We start from the raw sequence: 25,589 nt of genomic DNA, 5'->3' as shown, positions 1-25,589 counted from the left end.
TTTCTTTCTTTCTTTCTTTCTTTCTTTCTTTCTTTCTTTCTTTCTTTCTTTCTTTCCTTCTTTCCTTCTTTCTTTCTTTCTTTCTTTCTTTCTTTCTTTCTTTCTTTCTTTTTTTCTTTCTTTCTTTTTTTTTTTTTTTTACCATGATGTACTGCTTCTGGGACACTATTTGTATCTCTTGTTCAAAGAAAGAAGTCTTGTAGATTAGTTTATATTCAAAACATCATCCCAACCATTGCCCAGGTCTAAGTACTTTTATAGTGTTTCTTACTTTTGCTGTCATTACAAAAGAGCCAGCTACAAATTGATCTGTTTACTTGAAAGAAACTGTATCAGAAACATGGGTCTTAACTTTTCCTGGATTATTTTTCCCCTAAAGACAACCCAGTGAAATATGACTAGTTTATTATTGCCTCAATGACAATGTTTAAGGAGAACTAGAATGAAGATGGTTTTATGGACCCGTAGTGCTGATTTGCCCAACATTTTGTTATTCTTCCTGGCTTCATCAGAGCACTTGTAGTTAATGAACAAGCTGATATTCTTTCCTTTATGATGATTGGTTAATGGTGATAGAAAATAATGATTTTTAGGACTATTCATCATATAGTGAATATTCTACCAGATAACTTGAGAAAAGCCAACAGATAATTTTTACAGACTCCCCTGAAGATATTCAAATTAAATTAAATTTAACATAGAGCTTACATAGAAATCAGGTCAAATAAATAATAAAATGATATTTTGTATGGAGAAGCTGCTGGGAAGATGGCGGAGTAGGACGTGCCTGTGCTGACCTCTTGCCGCGTGGCCGCCTAGAGAGCACCCACGGCAGCATAAATAACCCAAAAAGCAGCCCGAAAACTGGCAGAACAGACTCTCCGCAGCCCGGCACAGACAAGAGGCCACAGCGAAGCAGATCCACCCCCTCTGATCGCTCTTGGCAAGATCCCGTCAAAGTGGTGCCACAAGCCTGGCAGTGTGTGCGTGGCCCAGACAAGGTAAGCACCACTCCAGAGTGAGTCCTGCCCCAGGGAGAGGGGAAGATAACCACACACCCGTCTGACTGTGACCCCAGCAGTGGGCTGAGGGCAGGCAGCTGGTCTGACTGCAGGCCCCACCCACCAACAAAAGCTTCTCCGGGGACGACACAGGGACAGTGCCTGCAGTTTGGTGCTACTACATCTCTGGCAAACATCTGGTCTGACTCGACTCAAGCCCGAGGCAGCCCCGGAGCAGCCCACTAACACCACGGGCACCTGACTCTGCCCACAACAGGCAGGGAGCCATCACAGACAACAGGACTGAAGGCAAACACATCCCAGCCACAACGGTAGGACACCCCCTGGAGCAACACACATAGGAGACACCCCCTGAAGCACCAGCTTCTGGGGAACAGACATTGCACTGCAGGACCTCTTCTTCATAGAGCCACTACTTTCAAGTGCAGGAGACGTAGCTGACTTTCCTAACAGAAAAACAGACAACGCAAGAGACAGAATGAGGAGACAGAGGAATGTGTCCCAAATCAAAGAACAGGACAAAATCAGAGCACAAGACCTAAGCGAAACGGAGATAAGTAATATGTCTGATAGCGAATTTAAAGTAACATTCATAAAGATTCTCGCTGGAATTGAGGAAGGACTGCAGGACTTCCTTGAGACCCTCCACCAAGAGCTAGGAGATGTAAAAAAGAACCAGTTAGAGCTATTGGATTTACTAAATGGAAATAAAAATAGACCATCTGGAATAAATAGCAAGCAAGAGGAAGTAGAAGAAAGGACCAGCCACCTGGAGGACAGAGTCATGGAAAGCAATCAAGCCGAGCAGATGAGAGGGGGGAAAAATACACAGAATGAAAATAGACCCAGGGAACTGAGCAACGCTGTCAGGCCTAACAGTCGCATGATAGGGATCCCAGAAGGAGAAGAGCGAGGAAAGGGGGCAGAAGATTTGTCTGAAGAAATAATAGCTGAAAACTTCCTGAATCTGGGGAAGGAAAGAGAAATCCAGATCCAGGAGGCACAGAGAGCCCCCAACAAAACCAACCCAAAGAGGTCTGCACCAAGACACAAAGTAAATAAGACAGCCAAAAGTAGTGAGAAAGAGAGAATTTTAAAAGCAGCAAGAGAAAGGAAAGCAGGTACATACAAAGGAAACCCCATACGGCTATCAGTGGGTTTTTCAGCAGAAACTCTGCAGGCCAGAAGAAAGTGGCATGATAGATTCCAACTGCTAAAAGGAAAAAATCTACAGCCAAGAATACTCTATCCAGTAAGGCTTTCGTTTAGAATAGAGGGAGTGATCAAGTTTCCCAGAAAAACAAAAATTAAAAGCAAAACCAGCCACGTCCTTGTCACACACAATGCCATCGGCCTGTGGGTCCCAAATTCACGGTCCAGCCGCCCTCCTGCCCGAGTCAGTGTGCACGGCCTGCCACCTGCTAAATGCCAAGTCAACACGCCTTCACCTCAGATTGCCAAGGGCTGAAGTTGACACTGTTCCCCTCAAATTTCAGCCCCTGTACCCAAGTTTGTGCACAAAAGTGGGAATAATTATAACAGCAGAATGAAGCAACCCAAACATCTATTTCTGTGGAATACAGAATGGATAAAAGGAGTGTGCTAGGCTGAGAACATCTCCAAAAAGCACATGAACAATACATACAGCATGATTCTGGTTAGTTAAAAAAAAAAAAACCAAAAACCTGGGAGGAATAAAACAAGATGAAACTAGAGAGGGAGACAAACCATAAGAGACTTCTTAAGCATAGGAAAGAAACAGGCTTGCTGGAGGGGAGGTGGGGGGGATGGGGTGACTGGGTGGTGGGCATGAAGGAGGGCATGTGATGGAATGAGCACGGGTGGTTGTATGCAACTGATGAATCACTGAACTCTAAAACTAATAATACACTATATTGTTAATTAATTGAACTTAAAATTAAAAAAAAAGGAAACCCAAAAAAAAAAATGATATTTTGTATGTAGTGAGGATTTACTACGTGCCAGGCACTGCTTTTGTTCCCTTACGTCTAACAAATGATTTCATCCTCATAATCTACACTTTTTTAAAATTTGGGTATAATTGCTATTCCAAATTCAAAGATGGATAAAAGGAGGTATGGGGAGATTAAATAATTTACTTTAGTGTAAATATGAAAGGTAAGAGATATTGCCATTAAAGCTGGAAAAATATAAAAATATTAGAAAATGACAAGAACACTGTTATTTAGCATTGATCAATATGTGGTTCTGTGACAAAGGAGTTCTTGCACTGAACATTGGCTCTCGATAACTTGTGCATGAATTTAAAAGAGTAGATTTATTTTCATCAAATATAAAATGAGGAAAAAATATTTCCTTTGAGTATATATGAGTATGTATTATAAAGATATATAGAAAGTGCAAAGATAAATCCAAGCTCATTATAAATGGTCAGTACCACTTGGCTATTTTTGTTCTTATACCAATTAGTATCAATATATCCATAAAATCACAGCTCCCTCATAGGAAAGAAATAGTATCTCATTTCAAAATTTTATATTTGGTAAAGTAATAACATGCTATTTGGACTCCCAACTCCCAAGTTCTTCTTTTAGAATGAGTAGATGTCATGAAATCCAGATTCATATTATATATATTTTATATGAAATATAAATATAAAATATATTGTGCATTTAATTTTTGTACCAAGTACAAATGCTCAACTCGGCTTTACATTTACAGGTTTTGTTGTTTGTTGTTTTAACATTTTAGTATTGTGACCAGGGACGTTGTTCTTCTAGGAATTCATACACACAGAGAACAAATTGTGACTCAAACATAAATTGCAGTGGACATGGGGTATGTAATGGTTATTTCATTTCTAAGTATAGCTATTTTCATTCATGTCAGTAACATTGTCCAAGATAATGGGGTTTAGAATTATTTGATACAGAAATTTCTTTGAAAATTTGCAGTTAAAATAAGGAAAGTAGATTCTATTATTTATACATAGATATATGATTTATGTGTTCAGTCACATTGTTATAAGCCTCATGAGCTTTGAACTTTATACAAAAATGCAATATGAAATAAATTCATTTCTCAATTGAATTTATTAAGGATTACTCATACACATTTAACATACCTGTAAATATTGCTTGTGGTTAAGTGTATGTGTACTGATAAATATTTGAAAACACACTTAATATATTTATATTACACATATTATAATCTAATATTTTTGTGAGAGCAGACTTTCTTGTTTATACAGATCTCATTCATCCTTTAGTGGTTTCAATTTATTTCGCTGTATGTCTCCTCCATATTATATTTTTAAATATCATTCACTGATGGACTTTTGGATAATGTTAACTTTTACTTAACTATGGTTAAGTAGTGGGACAATGGACATTATGGTACAATCACCTTTGTACATTTGTCTGACTTCTTAAATTGTTAATGAAATGTATGAGTGGCTACATTTATGTACCACTTAAATTTTTATATATATTACATTGTGTTTAAGGAATATTATACCAGTTTTTGCTTCCACCTATCAGGTATAAAAATATGCATTTCCTCAAATTCTGGCCAGACTAGCATCTCAGTTTTTTTAAATCACTTTTAACATGCTAAATCCATTGCTAATTTATATTTACTTAATAATACAGTTTTTAAGCACAATATATGTATGGTCATATTTGCCATTTGCATTTTTATTTGTCCATCCATTGTGAAATTATCTACTAGGGAATAGAAATTATGTAAACTTTGTTTTTCTGAACATACATGTAGGCTTTAACTTTGTGGCTGGTGTCTCTTGCCATATCAATGCTTCATAGTTTATATAATAATCCAAGAATAAAGTGACCTACCTGCATGTCTTGTATCAAAATTTTCTCCCCAATCACTTACATACTCTATTAACCATTTCCTTTCTTATTTAAATTTAATTTAATTTCTTATTTAATTTTTGCATGAACCTACTTCTAGATTCTCTAGTCTGCTTCTGATCTTCAGGAAGATCAATTCAGGAAGAATTTCAATTCTTCCACCAGATCACATTTGGAGGTATTTTCCAGCCTTCCTATTTCTAGGAAAATACATTTCGGTATCTGTATCTCATTAAGAAAACTTCTCCTTTTGTTTTTTTCCACATTTTTTTTGGTAAAAGTTTCTTTTTATAACAACCATTTTTTAACTTAACCTTATTCAAAATAAACTTTAACTCTTACTATTTTATATTTTTTATTGAAATATAGTTGGCACACAATGTTACATTAGTTTCATGTGTAAAATAGTGATTCAACAACCCTGTACATTATGCTATGCTCACCACAAGTGTAGCTACCATCTGCTATTATAATATCATTGACTATATTCCCTATGCTGTACTTATCATCCCATGACTTACTCATTCCGTAACTGAAGCCTGCATCTCCCACTCCCCTTCACCCATTTTGCCCCTTCCCACCACTACTTTGCTTTCTGGTAACCACCAGTTTGTTCTCTGTATTTATAGGTCTAGTTCTGCTTTTTTGTTTGCTTATTCATGTTATTTTTTAGATTCCATATATGAGTGAAATCATATGGTATTTGTCTTTCTCAGTCTGACTTGCTTCACTTAGCACGATACCTTCTAGGTCCATGCATGTTGTCAAAAATGGCAAGATCTCTCTTTCTCTCTCTTTATGGCTAAGTAACATTCCATTATATATATATATATATATATATATATATATATATATATATATATATACCACATCTTTATCCATTCATCTACTGATAGCCACTTAGGTTGCTTCCATATCTTTGCTAGTGTAAATAGAGCTGCAAGAAACATTGGCATGCAATATACCTTTTCTAATTAGTGTTTTTGTTTTCACTGGGTAAAGAGTAGTTTTAGAATTACTGGATTGTATATATTTCTATTTTTATTTTTTGGAGGAAACTCCATAATGTTTTTGACAGTGACTGTACCAATTTACATTCCCACCAGAAGTGCACAGTAGTTCCCTTTTCCCCACATCCTCACCAATACTTGTTTTTCTTATTTTGATACTAGCTATTCTGACTGGTGTGAGGTGATACCTCATTGAGGTTTTGATTTACATTTTCCTGGTGATTAGTATAATTTTTTAGTTCACAATTTTATGCCTTTCTGGAATATAGCATTTCAGTTGTGTCAAGAAGGCCATATACTGTTATTTAAAAAATATATGAGACAAAAGAAAATTTCTATGACATTTGAAAGGCATAATTGCAATAAATTGCATGGGAATTTATTGTATTACATTTTATTTTAAAAAATATTTTCCACACTAAGTAAAAACCATCTATAATATATAAATTACAATACTTCAATAATTTACATTAACAATCAGAGTAATGCATTTAATTTTTATGTTGAACATAAAATGTTATTTTTTATTTGGTTCTGATTTCAGGTTTGCAATAGTATGCTTAATTGTCACTGTGATGTTGGATATTCTCCTCCACTTTGTAGACCATCACGAACATCACCAGGAGGAAGTATTAATGATGGGTTTTGGAGTAAGGGAAGTAAGTACCTAGATGAGTGTGCTTCAAGGAGCTTTCTGCCCTTACAGAAATGGTCTACATCTCCACTGAATATGTGGCTATAGAGCACCTGACATATGGATAATGCAACAGGAAACTAAGATTTCCATTTTATTTTACTTTATTTAAATTTAAGTAGCCTCTTGTGGCTTGGTGGCAACTATATTAAACAGTACAGCTATATATCATACTGCCAAACAAAATTTTGTATATGCTTTTAATTTCACTCAAGAAGTGAACATTAAGAGACCTCTCTTTAGTTTTAACCACGGTTACCAAAAACATTTATATACATATACATATACATATATATGTATATGTATATGTATAGCAGAATTTTCTAGATAGATATAGTAAAATTATACAATAGGTGATAGTTTTATTATATACTCCGCATATTCCCAGAATGTTAACTATCATGTGCTAGTTTGCAACCAAGTTTCATCTTTTAAGTTTCCCTTTTCAAAAGGGAAAAGTAATCAGATCTTCCATATCCATTATGTATGGATAGTAGATGGTACAAACCATTTTAAAATTTTATTTGATGAACATTCATGAACAAATATAGCATAGTTGTTTTTTTCTAAACTTCACAATGTATATATCTTAACAGTATAATTTCATTAATGTCTTTACATCATTTGCATTTTTACTCTATATTTTATTTATATATGTTGTAAATCTGACAGTACATTATTATATTTGCCTTAAATAGACAATGGAATTTTAAAGTTTTTTTATATAAATATTTACATTTACTCATCCATTTACTGTTTTCAAGGGTTTTTCAATTCTTCTAGCACATTCAAATTCCATGCGGGCATTTTCTTTCTCTCTGAAAAACTTCCTTTTGTACTTCTACCTTATGATGAGCAATTGTCTCAGCTTTTGTTTTATAAAATGTTTTTTATAAAAATGTCTTAATTTGTGAAGAGTATTTTCACTGGAATTAGAATTCTACATTGAGAATTTTTTCTTTCAGCTGTTCAAAGATGTAATCCAATTGTATCCAAGCTTACATTTTCTGATGAGAATACAGTGTCATTCTTATTACTCTATTCATCCCAATAATATAATGCTTCCTTTATTCTTTAAGTTTCAGACTTCTTTTATATGTTTTTTATTTTATATGTTTATATTTTTTATGTTTATATGATTTTCCACAGTTTCACTACAATTTATCAAGACATGTTTCTCTTTGAATTTTCCTGCTTGGGTTGGCTGTGATCCTTGAATATATAGCTGACAGTGTTTTCAGAAATTTTGAAAAACCTCTTAGCTGTTGTCTCTTTTTAAATATTTTTTTATTAAACATATTTGCATTTAAAAAATGATATACAGTGACATTCACTCTGTGGTATATAATTAAATGAGTATTGAAAAAATGCACATACTCTTGTTCCCACTGCCACAGTTATGATACACAATAGATGTATCACCTCAAAATGTCCCTCTGGCCGCCCCTTTGTGTTCATTCCCGACTGCAATTCCTGGCAACAAATTACCAGTTCTCGTCTATACAGACTTGTCTTTTCCAGAATGTCATATACAGTACATACAAATTTGAGATACATTCCTGTTGCCATGTTTTAATAGTTTTTTTTTTTTTTAAGTAAGCTCCAGGCCCAAACTGGGGCTTGAACTGAGAACACTGAGGCCATGTGCTCTACCAACTGAGTCAGCTAGGTGCTGCTAATAGTTCATTCTTTCATTGTTAAGTAGGCTTTTTTTTTTTAATTTTTTATTTAAATTTTAGTTAACATATAGTGCAATATTGGTTTCAGGAGTAGAATTCAGTAATTTGGGGCACCTGGGTGGCACAATCAGTTAAGTGCCTGACTCTTGGTTTCTGCAGATGTCGTGATCTCAAGGTTGTGAGATCGAGCCCTGTGTCCAGGGTCTGTGCTCAGCTCAAAGTCTGCTTAAGACTCTTTCTCCCTCTGTCCCTCTTCCCCACACCCTCTCTTTCTCATATAAATAAATAAATCTTTAAAAAATATCTAATAATTCATCACTTACATACAACACCCAGTGCTCATTACAAGTGCCCTCTTTAACAACCATCACACATCTAGCCCATCCCCCACCCATCTCCCTCCATCAACACTCTGCTTTTTTCTTTTTTTTTAAAGATTTTATTTATTTATTTGAGAGAGAGAATGAGAGAGAGAGAGCACATGAGAGGGGGAGGGTCAGAGGGAGAAGCAGACTCCCCACTGAGCAGGGAGCCCGATGCGGGACTTGATCCTGGAACTCCAGGATCATGACCTGAGCTGAAGGCAGTCGCCCAACCAACTGAGCCACCCAGGAGCCCATCAACACTCTGTTTTCTATCTTAAGAGTCTCTTATGGTTTGTTTCCCTCTCTCCTTTTTTCAGGCTTTCCCATATGTGCATCTGTTTTGTTTCTTAAATTCCACGTATGAGTGAAAGTATATGGTATTTGTCTTTTTCTGGATGACTTATTTCACGTAGCATAATATAGTATAGCTCCTTCCACATTGTTGTAAATGGCAAGATTTCACTCTTTTTATTTTATTTTATTTTATTTTATTAATCACCATACATTACATCATTAGTTTTTGATGTAGTGTTCCATGATTCATTGTTTGCGTATGACACCCAGTGCTCCATTCAGTACCTACCCTCTTTAGTACTCATCACCAGGCTGACCCACCCCCCAACCACCTACCCTCTAGAACCTTCAGTTTGTTTCTCAGAGTCCATAGTCTGTCATGGTTCGTCACCCCCTCTGATTTCCCCCCATTCATTTTTCCCTTCCTGTTACCTTCTTCTTCTTCTTTTTTTTTTTTTTAACATGTATTATTTGTTTCAGAGGTACAGGTCTGTGATTCAACAGTCTTACACAATCCACAGCGCTCACCTTAGCACATACCCTCCCCAATGTCTATCACCCAGCCACCCCATCCCTCCCACCCCCAACCACTCCAGCAACCCTCAGTTTGTTTCCTGAAATTAAGAATTCCTCATATCAGTGAGATCATATGGTACATTTCTTTCTCTGATTGACATTTCACTCAGCATAATACCCTCCAGTTCCATCCACCCTGGTGGAAATGGCAAGATTTCATTCCTTTTGATGGCTGCATAATATTCTATTGTGTATATATATATATATATATATATATATATATATATATATCACCCCTCCTTTATCCATTCATCTGTTGATGGACATCTTGGTTCCTTCCATAGTTTGGCTATTGTGGACATTGCTGCTATTAAACATAAGGATGCACGTACCCCTTCGGGTCCCTACATTTACATTGTTGAGGTAAATACCCAGAAGTGTAATTGCTGGATCATATGGAAGCTCTATTTTCAACTTTTTGAGGAACCTCCATACTGTTTTCCAGAGTGGCTGCACCAGCTTGCATTCCCACCAACAGTGTAGGAGGGCTCCCCTTTCCCCGCATCCCCGCCAACATCTGTCGTTCCCGTTTCCCCAACATCCCTGCCAACATCTGTCGTTTCCAATTTTAGCCATTCTGACTGGTGTGAGGTGGTATCTCATTGAGGTTTTGATTTGGATTTCCCTGATGCCGAGCGATGTTAAGCACTTTTTCAAGTGTCTGTTGGCCATTTGGATGTCTTCTTTGGAAAAATGTCTGTTCATGTCTTCTGCCCATTTCTTGATTGGATCATTTGTTCTTTGGGTGTTGTGTTTCATACGTTCTTTATAGATTCTGGATACTAACCTTTTATCTGATATATCATTTGCAAATATCTTCTCTCATTCTGTTGGTTGTATTTTGGTTTTGTTGACTGTTTCTATTGCTGTGCAAAACCTTCTTATCTTGATGAAGTCCCAATAGCTCATTTTTGCCCTTGCTTCCCTTGCCTTTGGCGATGTTTCTAGGAAGAAGTTGCTGCGGCTGAGGTCAGAGAGGTTGCTGCCTGGGTTCTCATTTAGGATTTTGATGGACTCCTATCTCACATTGAGGTCTTTCAACCATTTTGAGTCTATTTTTGTGTGTGGTGTAAGGAAATGGTCCAGTTTCATTCTTCTGCATGTGGCTGTCCAATTTTCCCAACAGCATTTGTTGAAGAGACTGTCTTTTTTCCATTGGACATTCTTTCCTGCTTTGTCGAAGATTAGTTGACCATAGAGTTGAGGGTCCATTTCTGGGCTCTCTATTCTGTTCCATTGATCTATGTGTCTGTTTTTGTGCCAGTACCATATTGTCTTGATGATGACAGCTGTGTAATAGAGCTTGAGGTCCGGAATTGCAATGCCGCCAGCTTTGCTTTGCTTTTTCAACATTCCTCTGGCTATCGGGGTCTTTTCTGGTTCCATACAAATTTTAGAATTATTTGTCCCATTTCTTTGAAAAAAAGTTGATAGTATTTTGAAAGGGATTGCACTGAATGTGTAGATTGCTCTAGGTAACACTGACATCCTCACAATATTTGTTCTTCCAATCCATGAGCATGGAATGTTTTTCCATTTCTTTGTGTCTTCCTCAATTTCTTTCATGAGTATTTTGTAGTTTTCTGAGTACAGATTCTTTGCCTCTTTAGTGAGATTTATTCCTAGGTATCCTATGGTTTAGGGTGCAATTGTAAATGGGATTGACTCCTTAATTTCTCTTTCTTCTGTCTTGTTGTTGCTGTATAGGAATGCCACCGATTTCTGCGTGTTGATTATCTATTCTGCCACTTTACTGAATTCCTGTATGAGTTCTAGCAGTTTTGGGGTGGAGTCCTTTGGGTTTCCACATAAAGTATCATATCATCTTCAAAGAGTGAGAGTTTGACTTCTTATTTGCTGATTCGGTTGACTTTTATTTCTTTTTGTTGTCTATTGCTGTGGCTAGGACTTCTAATACTATGTTAAATAGCAGTGGTGATAGCGGACATCCCTGCAGTGCTCCTGACCTTAGGGAGAAAGTTCTCAGTTTTTCCCCATTGAGAATGATATTCTCTGTGGGTTTTTCATAGATGGCTTTTATGATATTGAGGTATGTACCCTCTATCCCTATACTCTGAAGCCTTTTGATCAAGAAGGGATGCTGTACTTTGTCAAATACTTTTTCTGCTTCTATTGAGAGGATCATATCATTCTTGTTCTTTCTCTTGTTAATGTATTGTATCACATTGATTGATTTGTGGATGTTGAACCAAATTGTAGCCCAGGGATAAATGCCACTTGGTCGTTGTGAATAATCCTTTTAATGTACTGTTGGATCCTATTGGCTAGTATTTTGGTGAGAATTTTTGCATCCATGTTCATCAAGGATTTTGGTCTGTAATTCTTCTTTGTGATGGGATCTTTGTATGGTTTGGGGGATCAAGGTAATGGTGACCTCATAAAACGAGTTTGGAAGTTTTCATTCCATTTCTATTTTTTGGAACAGTTTCAGAAGAATGGGTATTAATTATTCTTTAAATCTTTGGTAGAATTCCCCTGGGAAGCCATCTGGCCCTGGGCTTCTGTTTTTTGGGAGATTTTTGATGACTGCTTCAATTTCCTTAGTGGTTATAGGTCTATTCAGGTTTTCTATTTCTTCCTGGTTCAGTTTTGGTAGTTGATACATCTCTAAGAATGCATCCATTTCTTCCAGATTATCTAATTTGCTGGCATATAGTTGCTCATAATATGTTCTTATAATTGTTTGTATTTCTTTGGTTTTGGTTGCGTTCTTTCCTCTTTCATTCATGATTTTTTTTATTTGGGTCCATTCTCTTTTCTTTTTGATATGTCTGGCCAGGGTTTTATCAGTCTTGTTAATTCTTTTAAGAACCAGCTCCTAGTTTCGTTGATCAGTTCTACTGTTCTTTTGGTTTCTATTTCATTGATTTCTGCTCTGATCTTTATTATTTCTCTTCTCCGGAGGGGTTTAGGCTTTATTTGTTGTTCTTTCTCCAGCTCCTTTAGGTGTAGGGTTAGGTTGTGTATTTGAGAACTTTCTTTTTTCTTGAGAAAGGATTGTATGGCTATACACTTTCCTCTTAGGACTGCCTTTGCTTCATCCCAAAGATTTTGAAGAGTTGTGTTTTCATGTTCATTTGTTTCCATGATTTTTTTTAATTCTTCTTTAATTTCTTAGTTCACCCATTCATTCTTTAGTAGGATGCTCTTTAGCCTCCATGTATTTGAGTTCTTTCTGACTTTCCTCTTGTGATTGAGTTCTAGTTTCAAAGCATTGTGGTCTGAAAATATGCAAGGAATGATCCCAATTTTTTGTACCAGCTGAGATCTGATTTGTGACCTAGGATGTGATCTATTCTGGGGAATGTTCCATGGGCACTAGAGAAGAATATGTATTCTGTTGTTTTGGGATGGAATGTTCTGAATATATCTGTGAAGTCCCTTTGGTCCAGTGTGTCATTTAAAGTCTTTATTTCCTTGTTGATCTTTTGCTTAGATGATCTGTCCATTTCAGTCAGGGGGGTGTAAATCCCCCATTATTATTGTATTGTTGAAAAGTTTCTTTGCTTTTGTTATTAACTGGCTTATACAAGTGGCTGCTCCCATGTTAGGGGCATCGATATTTACAATTGGATAGACCCCTTAAGTATCATATAGTGTCCTTCCTCATCTCTTATTATAGTCTTTGGTTTAAAATCTAATATGTCTGATATAAGGATTGCCACCCCAGCTTTCTTTTGGTGTCCATTAGCATGGTAAATTGTTTTCCACCCCCTCACTTTCAAGCTGGGGGTGTCTTTGGGTATAAAATGAGTCTCTTGCAGACAGCATATTGATGGGTCTTGTCTTTTTATCCAGTCTGATACCCTGTGTGTTTTGATTGGGGCATTTAGCCCATTTACATTCAGGGTAACTATTGAAAGATATGAATTTAATGCCAGTGTATTGCCTATAAGGTGACTGTTACTGTATATTGTCTGTGTTCCTTTCTGGTCTATGTTACTTTTAGGCTCTCTCTTTGCTTAGAGGACCCCTTTCAATATTTCTGATTGGGCTGGTTTCGTGTTTGCAAATTCCTGTAGTTTTTGTGTGTCCTGGAAGCTTTTTATGTCTCCTTCTATTTTCAATGACAGCCTAGCTGGATATAGTATTCTTGGATGCATATTTTTCTCATTTACTGCTCCTAATATATCATGCCAGTCCTTTCTGGTCTGCCAGGTCTCTGTGGATAGGTCTGTTGCCAATCTAATGTTTCTACCATTATAGGTCACAGATCTCTTATGCCGAGCTGCTTTCAGGATTTTCCCTTTGTCTCTGAGACTCATAAGTTTTACTATTAGATGTCGGGGTGTTGACCTATTTTTATTGATTTTGAGGGCAGTTCTCTGTACCTCCTGGATTTTGATTCCTGTTTCCTTCCTCAAATTAGGGAAGTTCTCTGCTATAATTTGCTCCAATATACCTTCTGACCCTCTCTCTCTTTCTTCTTTTTCTTGGATCCCAATTATTCCAATGTTGTTTGATCTTATGGTATCACTTATCTCTCAAATTCTGCCCTCATGATGCAGTAGTTGTTTATCTCTCTTTTTCTCAGCTTCTTTATTTTCCATCATTTGGTCTCCTATATGACTAAATCTGTCCTCTGCCTCATTTATTTTAGCAGTTAGAGCCTCCATTTTTTATTGCACTTCATTAATAGCCTTTTTGATTTTGACTTGGTTAGATTTTAGTTCTTTTATTTCTCCAGAAAGGGTTTCTCTTATATTTTCCATGCTTTTTTCAAGCCCAGCTAGTATCTTTAAAATCATCATTCTAAACTCTAGTTCCGACATTTTACCTATGTCCGTATTGATGAAGTCCCTGACAGTTAATACTGCCTCTTGTTCTTTTTTTTGAGGGATTTTTTCCATCTTGTCATTTTGTCCAGAGGAGAATAGATGAATGAGAGAACAAAATGCTAACTGCATAACAACGACCCCAGAAAAATTACACTGAACAAATCAGAAGAGACCTGAAACTGGCAGAAAAGAAAGGGAAAGAAAGAAAAAAGAAAAAGATAAAAAGAAACAAACAGACAGAAAAAAAAACAGAATATGATCCAATATGATCAGGCTGGTGCATAGATCAGTGCCACACAGTAGATTTTGGGTGTATTTTAGTCTGTTAGAGGAAAGTGACTCCCAAAATTTTAAAGAAAGGAAAGCTTATATATGAACAAAAATAAGGGTAAATACGATGAAGGGATGGAACATGATTGTGAAGATGAAAATTATAAAAGATTTTATAAAAGGAATTGATAAAATAAGAAGTTGATTAAAAAAAAAGAAGAGGATTTTAAAAAAGGGGGAGAAGAGAATGTGATCAGGCAGGAGAGTAGAACAAAGCCATGCACTAGAGATTTAGGATATATTTTGGTCTGTTAGAAGAAACTGTATCCCATAATTTTAAAGAAAGAACTATACATATATGTATATAAATATACATATATATATATATACCAAAAATAAGGTTAACTACTATGAAGGGATAGAATATGACTCTTCCAGAAAGTGGTTGCTTTTCTATTCAGAGTTGCTGCTATTCTTTTCTTTGATCTCCTGTTGCGTTTGTAGGTGTTCAGAATGGTTTGATCCCTATCTAGTTGAATTCCTGGGACCAGATGAAATTTAGGTCTCCTACTCCTCTGCCATCTTTGATTTTATTCTTTTCAATGACTAATATTCCACTATATAGTAATAGATATATATAAATATATATTTATATATATATCACATCTTTATCCATTCATCAGTTAATGGACATGTGGGCTCTCTCCATAGTCTGACTATTGTTTATAATGCTGTTATAGTCATTGTAGTGCATGTACCCCTTTCAATCTCTATTTTTTTATCCTTTGTGTAAGCACCTAAATAGTTTTCTATATTGAACTGATGCATATAATTTGTTTATCCATTCAGCCATTGAAAGGTATTTGGGTTATTTCTAGATTTTGGCAATTATAAATAAACCTGGTATAAACATGTACATTTAGGTTTTTGTGTATATCTAAGGTCTCACTTTTTGTTGGTAAATACCTAGGAGTAAGATTTCTGAGTCATTTATTAAGTGTTTAGGTTTGATAAATGTACTTTTAATTTTACAAGAAATAGCCAAACCATTTCTAAGGTGACTATCCCAGTATTCCTTCCCATTCATCTATGAGAGTTCCAGTTTCTCGGCACAGATGCTCCACACTTCACAAGCACTTGATACTGTCATTTTTGTTTTGTTTTGTTTGATTTTGTTTTGCCAGTTGCAGATGTCTAATGGTATCTCCTTATGATTTTTATTTAACTTTTTATTTTGAAGTAGTTATAGGTCACAAAGAGTTAAGAAATGCAGATGGAAGTCCTGCATACCCTTTATTCAGATGTTGTCAGTGTTAACATGTTTCAATACTATAGTAGAGTAGCAAAACAAGGAAATGGACATTATTAAAATACACAGACCTTATTCAGATTTCACCAGTATACATACACTAATTTGTGTATGTGTATATGTGTGTGAGCATGTATGTGTGTGTTTGTATTTCATGCAGTTTTACATGTTCAAATTTATGTAACCATCACCACAATCAAGATACAGAAGTGTATCATCACTATATGGCTCCTAATATCACCCCTTTATATAACTACACTGATCCCCTTTTCTGCCATTTCTAACTCCTGGCAACCACTACTACTATGCCTCTAATTATGTTATTTCATGCATGTTATATATATGGAATCATACAATTTGTATCTCTTAGAGATTCGCTTCTTTCTCTTCCATATTTTCTATGAACTGCATTGAAGCTCATTGCATGTATAAATATTTAATTTCTTTTTATTGATGACTAGTATTCCTTTGTATGGATATATCAAACTACTGATGGACATTTGGGTGGTTTGCCAATTTTTAGCTATTATGGAGAGATCTGCTGTGAACACTTGTGTAGAAAATTCTGCATGAAAGTAAAATTTTAATTCCCTGGGAAACATCCCCAAAAGTGAAATTGCTGGGTCAATGGTAAACCATTTATAGTTTTAAAAGCAACTGCCAAACTATTTTTCAGAGTAACATTTGACATTCCCACCAATAATATACGAATGACCCATTGTTTTGGCATCCTTACTAACATTTGATGATATCACTCTTTTTTTTTCAGTCATTCCATTAGGTATGTATTAATATCTCATTGTGGGTTTAATTTGTACTTCCCTAATGGATAATGATGTTGAATATGTTTAACATGTTTATTTGGCATCTGTATGTTCTCTTCAGTGAAAAATCTGTTCATCTCTTTGCCCATTTTCTAATTAGACTGTATTTTTTTAATGTTGAATTATCAGAGTTTTGTCTGTTTCCTAGATATATGCAATTTTTGGACATGTGATTTGAACACATTTTTTCCATGTCTATAAGTGGTTTTATCTCAGACCCCAATTTTTTTTTTATTTTTTTTTTCGGATAAAGTCTACTGCTTTTCTTTTTTGGATCATGCTTTTGGTATCAAGTGTATGAACTCTTTGTCAACCTTAAGTCCTGAAGATTTTCTACCATGATATCTCTAAAAGGTGTAGTTTTGTGTTTTACACTAAAGTTCATGATCCATTTTGAGTTACTTTTTGTAAGGGGTGGGAGATTAACTTTTTGACTAATGTGACTTCAGTTGTTCCACCATAATTCTTTGAAAAAGCTATCTCTTGTCCTTTGAATTGTTTTTGCTCCTTTGTCAATAATTAATTGGACATTTTTGTGTTGGTGTATTTCTCACTTCTCTTCTGTTCCATTGATCTATGAGTCATTCTGTCCACCATCGCTATGCTGTTTTGATTATTGTAACTGTATGGTAAGAGAGATTCCTCTCAATTTATTCTTCTTTTTCAAAATTTTTTTCTATTCTAGGGTCTCCTTCTATATACATTTTAGAAAAAGTTTATCTATGTTTAAAAAAATTTGCTATTATCTTGATACAAACTGTGTTAAAACTATGGAACAATTTAGGAAGATTTTACACATTTACTGTATATTATTGAATCTTCCAATCTATGAATATGGTATGTCATTTCATTTATTTAGATTTTGTATGATTTCCTACATCAGAATTTTGTACTTTTCACTAGATACTCTACATTTTTTAAAATTTTTGTTTATTTAATTTTATTTTATTTAAATACAATTAATTAACATATAGCATATTATTAGTTTCAGAGGTAGAGTTTACTGATTCATCATTTGCATGTAACACCCAGCGCTCATTACATCAAGTGTCCTCCTTAATGTCCATCACCTAGTAACCCCATCCCCCCCACCTCCCCTCCAGCAATCCTGTTTGTTTCCTAGAGTTAAGAGTCTCTTATGGTTTGCATCTTCTCTCATTTAGTCGTATTTTATTTTTCCCTCTCTTCCCCTGTGATCATCTATTTTGTTTCTTAAATTCCACATATGAGTGAAATCGTATGATAATTTTCTCTCTCTGATTGACTTATTTCGCCTAGCATAATACCCTCTATTCCATCCACCTTGTTGCAAGTGGTAAGATTTTATTTTTTTGATGGGGGAGTAATATTCCATTGTGTGTATATATATATATATATATATATATATATATATATATATATATATATACCACATCTTCTTTATCCATTCATCTGTCTATGGACATCAGGACTCTTTCCCTATCCTGGCTATTGTGGACATTGTTGCTATAAACATTGGGGTGCAGGTGCCCCTTTAACTAACTATGTTTATATCCTTTGGGGCAAATACCCAGTAGTACAATTGCTAGGTCATGGGGTAGCTCTATTTTTCACTTTTTGAGGAACCTCCATACTGTTTTCTGGAGTGTCTGTACCAGCTATCTTCTTTCTATTGGATATTCTTCCCTGCTTTGTCAAAGATGAGTTGGTCCTAGAGCTGACAGAGTCCATTTCTGGGTACTCTATTCTGTTCCATTGGTCTATGTGTCTGTTTTTGTGCCAGTACCTTACTGTCTTGATGATTACAGCTTTGTAATAGAGCTTGAAGTCCAGAATTGTGATGCCACAACCTTTGGATTTCTTTTTCAACATTTCTTTGGCTATTTGGGGTCTTTTCTGTTTCCATACAAATGTTAGGATTATTTGTTCCAGCTCTGTGAAAAATGTTGATTGTATTTTGATAGAGATTGCATTGAATGTGTAGATTGCTCTAGGTAGCATAGACATTTTAACAATATTTGTTCTACCAATCCATGAGCATGGAACGTTTTTCCATTTCTTTGTGTCTTCCTCAATTTCTTTCATGAGCATTCTATAGTTTTTAGAGTATAGATCTTTTACCTCTTTGGTTAGGTTTATTCCTAGGTATCTTATGGTTTTGGATGCAACTGTAAATGGGATCAACTTCTTAATTTCTCTTTCTTCTGTCTTATTGTTAGTGTATGGAAATGCAACTGATTTCTGTGCATTGATTTTATATCCTGCCATTTTGCTGAATTCCTGTATCACTTCTAGGAATTTTTTGCTGGAGTCTTCTGGGTTTTCTACATAGAGTATCATGTCATCTGTGAATAATATAAGTTTGACTACTTCTTTTCCAGTTTGGTTGCCTTTTACTTCTTTTTGTTGACTGGTTGTCAACACTAAGACTTCCAGTACCGTGCTGAACAGCAGTGGTGAGTGTGGGCATCCCTGTCATATTCCTGACCTTAGGGGAAAACCTGTCAGTTTTTCCCCATTGAGAATGATATTTGCTGTGGGTTGTTTGTATATAACTTTTATGTTATGGAGGTATGTTCCCTTTATCCCTACACTACAGAGTTGTTGTTGTTGTTGTTTTTAATCAAGAAAGGATGCTGTCTTTTTCAAATGCTTTTTCTGCATCTATTGAGAGGATTATATGGTTCTTGTCCTTTCTTTTATTAACATGATGTCTCACATTGTTGATTTGTGGATGTTGAAACATCCTTGCCTCCCAGGAATAAATCCCACCTGGTTTTGGTGAATAATGCTTTTAATGTACTGTTGGATCCTATTGGCTAGTATCTTGTTGAGAATTTTTGCATCCATGTTCATCAGGGATATTGGTTTGTAATTTTCTTTTTTTGTGGGGTCTTTGTCTGGTTTTGAGATCCAAGTAATGCTGGCCTCATAGAATGAGTTTGGAAGTTTTCCTTACATTTCTATTTTTTGGAAGAGTTTCGGAGGAATAAGTATTCTTATTTAAATTTGGTAGAATTCTGCTGGGAGATCATATGGTCTGGGAGTCTTGTTTGTTGGGAGATTTTTGATTATTGATTCAATTTCTTTGCTGATTATGGGTCTGTTCAGGTTTTTTATTTCTTCCTGTTTCATTTTCAGTAGTTTATGTTTCTAGGAATGCATCCATTTCTTCCAGATTGCCTAATTTGTTAGCTTATAATTGCTCATAATATTCTCTTATAATTATTTATACTTTTTCAGTGTTCTTTGTGATCTCTCCTCTTTCATTCATGATTTTATTTATTTGGGACCTTTCTCTTTTCTTTTTGAAAATCTAGCTAGGGGTTTATTTATCTTATTAATTCTTTCAACAAACCAGCTCCTAGTTTTGTTGATCTGGTCTACTGTTCTTCTGATTTCTATATCAGGGACTTCTGCTCTAATCTTTATTATTTCTCTTCTCCTGCTCCTCCTTCTCCTTCTTTATTCTTTCTTTCTCCTCTCTATTTGCTGTTCTTTTTCCATCTCCTTGAGGAGTAAGTTTTGGTTGTGTATTTGAGATTTTTCTTATTTCTTGAGAAAGGCATGTATAACCATATACCCCCTCCTTGGACTGCCTCTGCTGCATTCCAGAGGTTCTGAACTGTCCAGTTTTCATTTTCATTTGTTTCCATGTATTTTTTTAAATTCTTTAATTTCCTGGTTGACCCTTCATTCTTTAGTAAGATTTTTTTAACCGTCATCTATTTGTTTTCCTTCCAAATTTTCTATTGTGATTCAGTTCAAGTTTTAAAGCACTGTGGTCTGAAAATATGCAGGGAATTATCCCAGTCTTTTGGTATCAATTGAGACCTGATTTGTGACCCAGTATGTGATTTATTCTGGAGAATGTTCCACGTGCACTTGAGAAGAATGTGTTCTGTTGCTTTAGCACTTCATCCTAATATATATCTGTGACGTCCTTCTGGTCTGCTGTGTCATTCAAAGCCCTTGTTTCCTTGTTAATGTTCTGCTTAGATGATCTGTACATTGCTATGAGTGGGGTGTTAAATTCTCCTACACTTTTTTTGGGGGGTGGAACAGGGGGCACATTTGCTTTATTGCTTATGTTGCATATTCAAACAAATGCAACAAACCCTGTTTTAAAAATGTAAGGCACATAAAAGCCTCTATGCAACTTCTGTATTATTTGTAAATTCCTACTGGCTAATAAAAATATTTCCACTATAGAACTGGAGCTATCTAAAAATGCACGTGATGAATTTTTTGCATGCAGGATACCTGAAACATTATCATATCTTACCTCATGCTACAATTGAACAGTCTCAGATCAAATGTCTGTATGTAAATAATGATTATACTTATTGTTACATTTGCAAAAAACCTTATCAGTGTATACACATATGTACAGTCAGGTCCTCAAATGTTCATTATATAAAATCTGAAGGAAGGAGGACAGTATCTAGGTGCATCTGTGTCCCATTTATTTAAAGGGAGATTTGGCATTTTTATACTTCCTTCTGTAAGTCATGTTGCTATTTGCAAAGGCCAGTGTTATATGATGCTGAAGACCATGGACAGATACTGTTTATATGACACCTGAATCCAGACGTCCTGATCCATATGGTAAGGCCTGAATGTATTGGTCAACCTCTGCAAGATGATGCTCTGGATGAAGTCATCAAATGTGATATGCCCCTGTCCTTGTCTGTCAAACTTGCAAATGAGGACGTCATGAAACTGGTCAGAGAGCCAGTACCCAAAACCTAAGAGTGCTTCCTTGAGCTCGTTCTTGTCAGTCATCCCAGAGTTGCCCCTGTCATAGGTGTGGAAGATGTTCTGCCAGTCTGTGATGCACTTCCAGATACCAGTGAACTTGCTGATGTGTATGCCAGTCTTGTTCTATCAAACATAGATATGATTGACCTGACAGTCACTGGATTAAATGGAGTCCATGTGCCTCTGGAAAATGTTCCACAAGAAGTTTTGGTCTGGCAGCACCTCACTTCCAGCCCCAGGTGGGGGCCCCAGGGTAGGAGTAAGCAGCCATGGTCCCAGGCGCACTTCTGGGTTGAGGAGGCCCAGGGTGGCTCCTCTTCCACCAAATTCTCCTATACTTTATTATTGTATTATTTTCAATGTGTTTCTTTAATTTTGTTATTAATTGCTTTATGTAATTGGCTGCTCCCAGGTTAGAGACATAAATATTTACAGTTGTTGGACCCTCTTGTTGGATAGACCCTTTTCTTATGATACGGTGTCCTTCCTCATCTCTTATTACAGTCTTTGGTTTAAAATCTACTTTTTTTGATATAAGGATGGCTACCCCTGCTTTCTTTTTATGTCCATTAGTGTGATAAATTGTTCCCCACCCCCTCACTTTCATTCTGGAGGTGTCTTTGGGTCTAAAACGAATCGCTTGTAGACAGCTTTATATGATGGGTCTTGTTTATCTAATCTGATATCTGTGTCTTTTGATTGGAGCATTTAGTCCAAATACCTTCAGAGTAATTATTGAAAGATATGAATTTAGTGTTATCGTATTACCTGTAAAGTCACTATTCCTGTAGATTGTCTCTGTCCCTTTCTAGTCTTTGTTTCTTTTTGGCTCTCTCTTTGCTCAAAGGATCCCCTTTAATATTTCTTGCAGGGCTGCTTCAGTGATCACAAATTTTTAGTTTCTGTTTGCCCTGGACACTCTTTATCTTTCCTTCTCTTCCAGATGACAGCCTTGCTGGATAAAGTATTCTTGGCACCTTGAATATATCATGCCAGTCCTTTCTGGCCTGCCAGGTCTCAGTGGACAGGGCTGGTCCCAGTCTTATGTTTCTAACCCTGTAGGTTAAGGACCTCTTGTCCAGAGCTGCTTTTAGGATTTTCTCTTTATCTCGGAAATTTGCAAGCTTTGCTATAACATGTCAAGTCATTGACCTATTTTTATTGATTTTGAGGGGGATTCTCTGTGTCTCCTGAATTTGTATGCCTGTTTCTTTCCCCAGATTAGAGAAGGTCTCAGCTATAATTTGCTGCAATATACTTTCTACACCCCCCCTTTCCTCTTTCTCTAGGACTCCAATTATTCTAATATTGTTTTGCTTTATGTTATTGCTGATCTCTTGAATCTTCCCTTTGTGATCTAGTGGTTGTTTATGTCTCTTTTTCTCAGCTTTCCCATTCTTCAGCATTTTGTTTTCTATATACGACTTTCTCTTCTGCCTCATTTATTGTAGCAGTTAGAGCTTCTATTTTTTATCACCTCTCAATAATACCTTTTTTGATTTCCGCCTTTTTAGATATTAGCTTTTTTATTTCTCCATTAGAGATTCTCTAGTGTCTTCTCTCCTTTTTGAAGCCTAGCTAATATCTTTATAATCATTGTTTTGAATTCTCATTCTGACATCTTACTTATATCCATATTGATTAAATCTCTGCCAGTGAGTACTCCCTCCTGTTCTTTCTTTTGGGGTGAGTTTTTCTGTCTCACCATTATGTCCAGAAAAAATTAGATGAATGATAGAGAAAATACAAAAATAGCAAAAACAACACCAGAAAAATACACACTAAACATATGAGAAGAAAATAGAAATCAAAAAGAAGAAAAAAATGAGAAAAATTCAAGAAGTAGAACAGAACACAACAATAAACTAGATCTTGGCTATATTTTCGTCTGTTTGTTAGAAGAAATTGATCCCGCAATTGGAAAGAAAGAAAAAGTTATATAGATACAAAAATATAACAATACAATGAAAGGAAACCAAAAAGTTAATATATATATAACATAAATGTAACAATAAAAATTTAAAAAGATTTAAAAAAGAATTGATATAAGAAAATAGCTGAAAAGAAAAAAAAAATAAAACTGAAAGTCTAAAGAATAATGAAAAACACAAATGCTATATACTGTTTTCACCAGGAGCTGATGTTTTGCATTTCTCTATGATCAGTAAACTTGGTATTAGTTGGATGTTACTGCTGGTCTTCTTGGGGAGGGGTTTGTTGCACTGATTCTTAGGCACTTTTGCCTGGGGGAATTGCACCCCCTTTGCCAGGGGGCGGGCTCAGTGTAAGTAGCTCTGGTTGCACCATGTAGCCCTGGTTTGCTCTCTAAAGGTTTTTAGCACCGATGGGGGGATGAAGATAGTGATGCCCTGATCTCTAGCCCCTGAGCTGAAAATTCGCTTCCCCCACTCTTCAGTGAGCCCTCGCAGAAAAGCAGTCAATCATTCTTGTCTCCCTAGTTTCCACCGGAACTCTGTGTTCACTCAGCTGGTGACCAGGCATTTTTATCTTAGGCATCCTACCCTGTTTGAGTCCTTATACTTTATAGACTCCTGTGGTATGGACCCATGCCATTCCTCCCGGGGAAGGGTGAGGGGTCTTGCTGTTCTTCTACCTTTTGCTGGGCCCCTGCTCAGAGAGCAGTTGCCCCAGCATACCGTGGTTCATGGCTTATGGCAACATTGAGCAGAAAGCTGGTGCCTAGTCTTGCTCTTTGCATTTGGCTTCCCTGCTCTGACACTGGAGAACTTTGCTACATTCAGGCACCCCTGTTCTTTTTGTGGTCCTGGGGATCCTGAGACCATGCTGTCCCATTTGGGATTCTGTTCTGCTTCACCACCTGAGCCTTTCAGGCAGGGATGTCTCCCACAAGAGCTGACTTCTAAAATTCTGATTTTGTACTCTGCTTCTTATAATATTTCTTAGCTTCCTTAAGCTGTATCCCTCCCTCCCCACCCCCTGCAGTTTATCTTCCAATATATCTCCCTGGTTCATGTCTCCACACCTCCTACCTTGCAAAAAGTGATAGATTTCTATTTGTAGAACTGCAGCAATTCTTTTCTCAGATATCCCGTTGATTTTGAAAGTGTTCAGAATGATTTGATGACTTTATTTTTTTTAAAGATTTTATTTTTCCATTTGAGAGAGAATGAGAGAGAGAGAGAGAATGAGAGGGGGGAGGGCCAGAGGGAGAAGCAGTCTCCCTGCTGAGCAGGGAGCCCAATGCAGGACTCGATCCTGGGACTCCAGGATCATGACCTAAGCCAAAAGCAGTCACCCAACCAACTGAGCCACCCAGGAGCCCCTGATTTGATGACTGTTTAGCTGAATACCAGGGACCAGATGAAAATAGGGTTCCCTATTCCTCTGCCATCTTAACTCTATCTAGATACTGTACATGTTTTATTTCATATTCTGTTATTTCCTTTTCTTTAGAGCAATTGTAAATTATGTTGTACACGTAGAACATATTTTTATACTTATAAATATCAATCAAAATGATTAATCTTAATATTTATTGCTTCTACACCATCTAACTCCTTCCCAACTTTGTATGCATATTTGTCCACTTGTGAACCATATCAAATAAATGTTCATGTCCAAATGTTATAAAAAAGATGAGAGGATACTATCCTAGATCTTCTTTACAATACAGAATATTCTAGATATTTGAGACAAAATATTGCATGACAAAGTTTGACTAACTGGATGAGCATATTATATTTCTTTTTTATCATTAAAAATATTCTGTTTGCTCATTGATTCTTGAGTTGCAGAAAAATTATGATAGCATCTGAAGACTCACACTATGAGATTTCATTTGTATGATCAGTTTCAATATCACCATTACAGTCCAGAGTTCTCTTTCTTTTTTTTTTTTTGCATTTATCTGATTAAAAATCGTAAAATGTCTTTCTCCATCGAATTCTTTGCTTTATCATTATGGGTAGTAAAATAAAATTTCTGAATTCTCAGTCATGGTCAATAGAAGCTAAAATAAAAAGACAAAAGTTGATTCCGGGGCTCTTTTGTACCTTCTTGAAAATTAATACATTATTTTGGGTAACCACAAAGGAAAACCAAAAATTTTTCAGTGAAATAAAATAGGGAGCCAAGAAACAAACCAATATGGTTGCCATGATCATTCAATGAG

At 36.0% G+C, this 25,589-nt stretch overlaps 1 protein-coding gene and 1 pseudogene across 3 annotated transcripts in view; one reads left to right on the top strand and one right to left on the bottom strand.

Moving 5' to 3' along the window:
* LOC112834772 (A disintegrin and metallopeptidase domain 3-like) overlaps positions 1-25,589 on the top strand; it is a 166,961-nt gene that overhangs the window by 125,777 nt on the left and 15,595 nt on the right. For 2 of the 3 annotated variants that reach the window (XM_073902517.1, XM_025886246.2), the window contains exons 17-18: positions 3,756-3,842; positions 6,431-6,545. In XM_073902517.1, coding sequence (XP_073758618.1) covers positions 3,756-3,842; positions 6,431-6,545 — 202 coding nt within the window. The remainder of the gene's footprint in view (positions 1-3,755; positions 3,843-6,430; positions 6,546-25,589) is intronic. The other variant, XM_025886247.2, reaches the window with a different exon arrangement.
* LOC112834775 (programmed cell death protein 6 pseudogene) lies at positions 21,157-21,707 on the bottom strand (annotated as a pseudogene).

This window comes from Callorhinus ursinus, unplaced genomic scaffold (genome assembly GCF_003265705.2).
Source record: "Callorhinus ursinus isolate GAN/ISIS: 27379988/994484 unplaced genomic scaffold, GSC_fseal_2.0 scaffold17, whole genome shotgun sequence".
Taxonomy (NCBI): Eukaryota; Metazoa; Chordata; class Mammalia; order Carnivora; family Otariidae; genus Callorhinus; species Callorhinus ursinus.
The sequence above is the reverse complement of the archived record's forward strand: the minus strand, read 5'-3'. Positions and strand labels throughout refer to the sequence as shown.